Source organism: Triturus cristatus, chromosome 5_2 (assembly GCF_964204655.1).
Source record: "Triturus cristatus chromosome 5_2, aTriCri1.1, whole genome shotgun sequence".
Lineage (NCBI taxonomy): Eukaryota > Metazoa > Chordata > Amphibia > Caudata > Salamandridae > Triturus > Triturus cristatus.
Genome location: NC_140588.1, coordinates 359977477 through 359983769, shown reverse-complemented (window position 1 = coordinate 359983769; position 6293 = coordinate 359977477). Strand labels below are relative to the sequence as shown.

The window sequence follows — 6293 nt, the reverse complement described above, 5'->3', positions numbered from 1 at the left end:
CAGCCATTGTGGGTGTGTTTGTTGCATTGTGGGCTGGTTTTTGTACCTTGCACCAGTTTACCACCTGCAAGCAATTGGTGTTAATAGCGATTTCTTAATTTGCGAATTTCGTAAAATCGCAATTTGCGATTTTTTCATACATGTGTTTGCGATTTCTTAGCTAGCGATTTCTTGTTAGCGATATTCGCAACGCTAAGGAATCGCAAAATAGGTATTCGCTAGGAAATTCGCAGTTTTCTTGTTTCGCAGCCTAAGAAATCGCTAATTTAGCGATTTCTTATTTTTCAGTTTGGAAATGTGTCATACATATGAAATAGCGAAAAATCAGTCGCAAACGCTGTTTTTTGCGATTCGCAGCGTTTGCGACTAATTTTTGCTTTCATACATATGCCCCCAGGGGGCATATGTATCAAACTCCCCTTTAGCGAATCTCAAATTGCGAGAATTTGCGATTCGCAAAATCAGATTCGCTAAACGGGATGTATAAAATAAATCGCTAATCATTTGCGATTCCTTAAAAATCGCAAATAATTCGCAGAATCCCGTATTGCGATTTCTTAATAGCGAAATTCGCTAAATAAGAAATCGCAAAAACGGGAATCTGCAAGCCTGGTGCAGGCTGATGACATCACAAACAGGAAACTGTAGTGATTGCCTGCACCTGCTCACCTGAGCCACACCCAGAGGCTGCTTGTGGAGTGTGAGGAGGCTTTCCTGGAGACAGCAACCAGCAATGGATCCCAAACAAAACCAGCAGGGCAAAGATGCAGAAAAAAGAAAGAGAAAACACAAGTTTTCAGAAAAGGAGCAGGAGGTCCTCATTGAGGAGATGGTCTGCAGCCATGAGCTCCTGTTTGGGAAGAAGGCACTCAAAGTCCCAGAGGCCAGGAAGAGGAAAATCTGGCTGGAAATACAGAGCAAGGTGAATGCTGTTGGAGTCACCACACGCACCATCGAGGAGCTGCGCAAGCGGTGGTATGATATGCGCCAGAGGTCCAAGGAGAGGGTGGCAGCCAGACTCAAGGATGCCAGTCAGACTGGAGGAGGACCATCCACTGCAGAGCAGCCAACCCCCCATGAGGAGCTTGTGGAGTCAACCCTCCTGCCTGAGAGCGTTGGTGGTGTGGCTGCAATCGACAGCTCCGACCCCTCATCCAGCAGACAAGGTAAGATGCATGCCAAATCACCCTGCACTCCTCCCCATCCCTTGCACACTCCCCCAAATGCGCATAGTTAACTCCCAACATGCCAATCCAGCCCAGGTCTTACAGCACACCCAGCAATGCATCATGGTACTCGTAGTACTGTGTCTGACTGTGTGTCCATGACACCATCACAAGTAAATGCAACATATGTGTTTTGGGGATCATTGAATAGAAATGTGTCAGAGATTAGCCGTCAAAGATTTGTAACTTTATTGAGTGCCACATGCAGACAGTAACACAAACTCATATAGTCCCCTTTACATCCACAGCACACGCCATGCCACAAGAAGACAGCGCTGAGGGAGAGGAGCCTGCAGACCCTGCGGACTCCAGCGATGAGACAGAGCAGCAGCCAATTCAGCGCAGGAAGCGCGCACATGTGCCCCCACTGCCTCCATTTGAGGATGAAGTCCCAGCAACAGGCGATGACACCGACAGGAGAGAGGGGAGTCAGGGTGTGACAGACATGCCCCGTCATGACGCACCAACACCAAGGCAAAGGGAACAGGCCATTTCCAGGTCAAGGCCCAGGAGCAGCACTGCAACAGAAGGAGAAGGCACCGTGTTCTCCGGCTTGGAACAGTGCATGTTGCAGGAACAGCGCCTGCAAAGCAAGGCAATGCGGTCAATGAGTCGCCAGCTAGGCCGCCTACATCAGGACAATCGCAGCATGGTAGCGGCAATACGAGAGCTCTGTGCCACTTTGAGGGACACCCAAGCTGCCAATGACAGGGCTGGACGACGTGCCAATGCACGGCTACACAATTACACCAAGGCAGTCAACCGCCTCTGCACCACCACCAGCGCACTCACACGCAGAAGCGTAACCATGCAGGTGGACATGGCACATTGCTGCCAGGACATAGCGCGAGGGCTGGCGCAGGTGACCACTGCTGTGGAACAGCTGCAGACAGCCAATGCAGGTGGCAGCGCACTAATGGCCTCTGCTGAGAGTGAGGACACATCGAGTCGCGGCAGCATCACTCCAACCTTGCCAGGTGAAAGACGCCGCAGTGGCAGACAGGTAGCAGGCCAAGGGCGCACCATGGGGGTCAACCACCCTGGACGGCACCGACGGAGGTGATCATCTGCGGGGACACTGACTGCAACACGGGTGCATTAACCCGCAAAAGGCTGTTTGCCCTATTTCTTGTGCCTTCTCTGCACTGTGTGTACAACATGTGCTGGGGACAATTACAATTTCTTTCATGTTAAGTGTGATTAAACACTTGACACATCATCAGGCTTTGTAGTCTCATTTCCTCAACACTCACCTAAAAGTAGTTTTGTGTGATCTCAGTCCGTCTCTGGCGTCCAGCAGCTGCCCCAACTCCTGGTGCTGGTCTGGCAGGGGGAGCAGGGCGCTCGTCATCCGATGTGTCTGTATCGCTCACATCAATTGTGGTGCCTTTCCTCATTGCCATGTTGTGTAGCATTGCACAGCTTGCCACGATTTTACAGCAGGTCTCAGGGCTGTATTGCAGTGCGCCTCCACTCTTATGCAGGCACCGGAAGCGGCTCTTCAGGATTCCGAAGGTTCGCTCAATGACACAGCGTGTAGATCTGTGTGCCCTGTTGTAGCTCCTCTCACTTGCATTTGCAGGATCCAGGTATGGGGTCAGGATGAAGTCGCGCACTGCATAGGCACTGTCACCTGCATGGAAAAAAACACAATAGGTGAGTCACTGTCCCCCCCCTCAAGTGATGTAGTGGATGTATTGATGTGTGCAATGTATTTACCGAGCAGGTACCCCTCCCCAAACTCTCCAGCACTCAGACGTCTGTGTATTCCACTGTGTCGGAAGATGAAGGAGTCATGTGTACTGCCGGGGTATTTGGCTACGATGTCGGTGATGTGATACTTAGCGTTGCACACAATCTGTATGTTGAGGGAATGGTAGCATTTCCGATTCCTGTAGACATATTCAGTTTCTGCTGGGGGTGTGATGGCCACATGGGTCCCGTCAATGCAGCCGATGACGTGGGGGAAACGTGCAATCTGGTAGAAGTCCAGTATCGTTTGTTGTAATGCCTGTTGGGTGGTGGGGAAGTAAATGTGATGTGGGAGCCTCAGTAGCATTGCATCTAGGAAGGCATGGAAGAAGCGCGAAAGTGCACTCTGTGACACACCACCAACCTCCGCTATGACCCGTTGAAAACTCCCTGACGCGAGGAGGTGCAGGGAGCACAGGACCTGCACATGTGTGGGAATTGTTTGTGTCCTGCGAGTAGGGTGCTCCAAGTGGGGTTTCAGCTCCTCAATCAGGTCCATTATGGTCTGTGGGTGCAGTCTGTACTTGTCATAGATCTCCTCTTCAGTGTTCTGTAACAGGGTGATGCGCAGCCTGAAGATACGTTCCTGTCTCATTCTCCTGTGTGCAAGGGCCCGAATACGCAGCCTCCTGGCTATCACGTACATTGCAGCCATTGTGGGTGTGTTTGTTGCATTGTGGGCTGGTTTTTGTACCTTGCACCAGTTTACCACCTGCAAGCAATTGGTGTTAATAGCGATTTCTTAATTTGCGAATTTCGTAAAATCGCAATTTGCGATTTTTTCATACATGTGTTTGCGATTTCTTAGCTAGCGATTTCTTGTTAGCGATATTCGCAACGCTAAGGAATCGCAAAATAGGTATTCGCTAGGAAATTCGCAGTTTTCTTGTTTCGCAGCCTAAGAAATCGCTAATTTAGCGATTTCTTATTTTTCAGTTTGGAAATGTGTCATACATATGAAATAGCGAAAAATCAGTCGCAAACGCTGTTTTTTGCGATTCGCAGCGTTTGCGACTAATTTTTGCTTTCATACATATGCCCCCAGGGGGCATATGTATCAAACTCCCCTTTAGCGAATCTCAAATTGCGAGAATTTGCGATTCGCAAAATCAGATTCGCTAAACGGGATGTATAAAATAAATCGCTAATCATTTGCGATTCCTTAAAAATCGCAAATAATTCGCAGAATCCCGTATTGCGATTTCTTAATAGCGAAATTCGCTAAATAAGAAATCGCAAAAACGGGAATCTGCAAGCCTGGTGCAGGCTGATGACATCACAAACAGGAAACTGTAGTGATTGCCTGCACCTGCTCACCTGAGCCACACCCAGAGGCTGCTTGTGGAGTGTGAGGAGGCTTTCCTGGAGACAGCAACCAGCAATGGATCCCAAACAAAACCAGCAGGGCAAAGATGCAGAAAAAAGAAAGAGAAAACACAAGTTTTCAGAAAAGGAGCAGGAGGTCCTCATTGAGGAGATGGTCTGCAGCCATGAGCTCCTGTTTGGGAAGAAGGCACTCAAAGTCCCAGAGGCCAGGAAGAGGAAAATCTGGCTGGAAATACAGAGCAAGGTGAATGCTGTTGGAGTCACCACACGCACCATCGAGGAGCTGCGCAAGCGGTGGTATGATATGCGCCAGAGGTCCAAGGAGAGGGTGGCAGCCAGACTCAAGGATGCCAGTCAGACTGGAGGAGGACCATCCACTGCAGAGCAGCCAACCCCCCATGAGGAGCTTGTGGAGTCAACCCTCCTGCCTGAGAGCGTTGGTGGTGTGGCTGCAATCGACAGCTCCGACCCCTCATCCAGCAGACAAGGTAAGATGCATGCCAAATCACCCTGCACTCCTCCCCATCCCTTGCACACTCCCCCAAATGCGCATAGTTAACTCCCAACATGCCAATCCAGCCCAGGTCTTACAGCACACCCAGCAATGCATCATGGTACTCGTAGTACTGTGTCTGACTGTGTGTCCATGACACCATCACAAGTAAATGCAACATATGTGTTTTGGGGATCATTGAATAGAAATGTGTCAGAGATTAGCCGTCAAAGATTTGTAACTTTATTGAGTGCCACATGCAGACAGTAACACAAACTCATATAGTCCCCTTTACATCCACAGCACACGCCATGCCACAAGAAGACAGCGCTGAGGGAGAGGAGCCTGCAGACCCTGCGGACTCCAGCGATGAGACAGAGCAGCAGCCAATTCAGCGCAGGAAGCGCGCACATGTGCCCCCACTGCCTCCATTTGAGGATGAAGTCCCAGCAACAGGCGATGACACCGACAGGAGAGAGGGGAGTCAGGGTGTGACAGACATGCCCCGTCATGACGCACCAACACCAAGGCAAAGGGAACAGGCCATTTCCAGGTCAAGGCCCAGGAGCAGCACTGCAACAGAAGGAGAAGGCACCGTGTTCTCCGGCTTGGAACAGTGCATGTTGCAGGAACAGCGCCTGCAAAGCAAGGCAATGCGGTCAATGAGTCGCCAGCTAGGCCGCCTACATCAGGACAATCGCAGCATGGTAGCGGCAATACGAGAGCTCTGTGCCACTTTGAGGGACACCCAAGCTGCCAATGACAGGGCTGGACGACGTGCCAATGCACGGCTACACAATTACACCAAGGCAGTCAACCGCCTCTGCACCACCACCAGCGCACTCACACGCAGAAGCGTAACCATGCAGGTGGACATGGCACATTGCTGCCAGGACATAGCGCGAGGGCTGGCGCAGGTGACCACTGCTGTGGAACAGCTGCAGACAGCCAATGCAGGTGGCAGCGCACTAATGGCCTCTGCTGAGAGTGAGGACACATCGAGTCGCAGCAGCATCACTCCAACCTTGCCAGGTGAAAGACGCCGCAGTGGCAGACAGGTAGCAGGCCAAGGGCGCACCATGGGGGTCAACCACCCTGGACGGCACCGACGGAGGTGATCATCTGCGGGGACACTGACTGCAACACGGGTGCATTAACCCGCAAAAGGCTGTTTGCCCTATTTCTTGTGCCTTCTCTGCACTGTGTGTACAACATGTGCTGGGGACAATTACAATTTCTTTCATGTTAAGTGTGATTAAACACTTGACACATCATCAGGCTTTGTAGTCTCATTTCCTCAACACTCACCTAAAAGTAGTTTTGTGTGATCTCAGTCCGTCTCTGGCGTCCAGCAGCTGCCCCAACTCCTGGTGCTGGTCTGGCAGGGGGAGCAGGGCGCTCGTCATCCGATGTGTCTGTATCGCTCACATCAATTGTGGTGCCTTTCCTCATTGCCATGTTGTGTAGCATTGCACAGCTTGCCACGATTTTACAGC

General features: G+C 50.9%; 2 protein-coding genes across 2 annotated transcripts; both read left to right on the top strand.

Moving 5' to 3' along the window:
* The first annotated feature begins 444 nt into the window (after positions 1-444).
* Positions 445-2233, top strand: LOC146823006 (uncharacterized). Its single transcript, XM_085606347.1, has 3 exons — positions 445-1166; positions 1475-2158; positions 2220-2233. Exons 1-3 carry the CDS (start codon positions 734-736, stop codon positions 2231-2233), a joined length of 1131 nt encoding a protein of 376 aa, XP_085462473.1. The 5' UTR covers positions 445-733.
* Positions 2234-4070: 1837 nt separating this feature from the next.
* On the top strand, positions 4071-6064 carry LOC146823005 (uncharacterized). Its single transcript, XM_085606609.1, has 2 exons — positions 4071-4792; positions 5101-6064. The coding sequence occupies exons 1-2, from the start codon at positions 4360-4362 to the stop codon at positions 5913-5915; spliced, it is 1248 nt and encodes a 415-aa protein (XP_085462735.1). The 5' UTR covers positions 4071-4359; the 3' UTR covers positions 5916-6064.
* Positions 6065-6293: the final 229 nt, after the last annotated feature.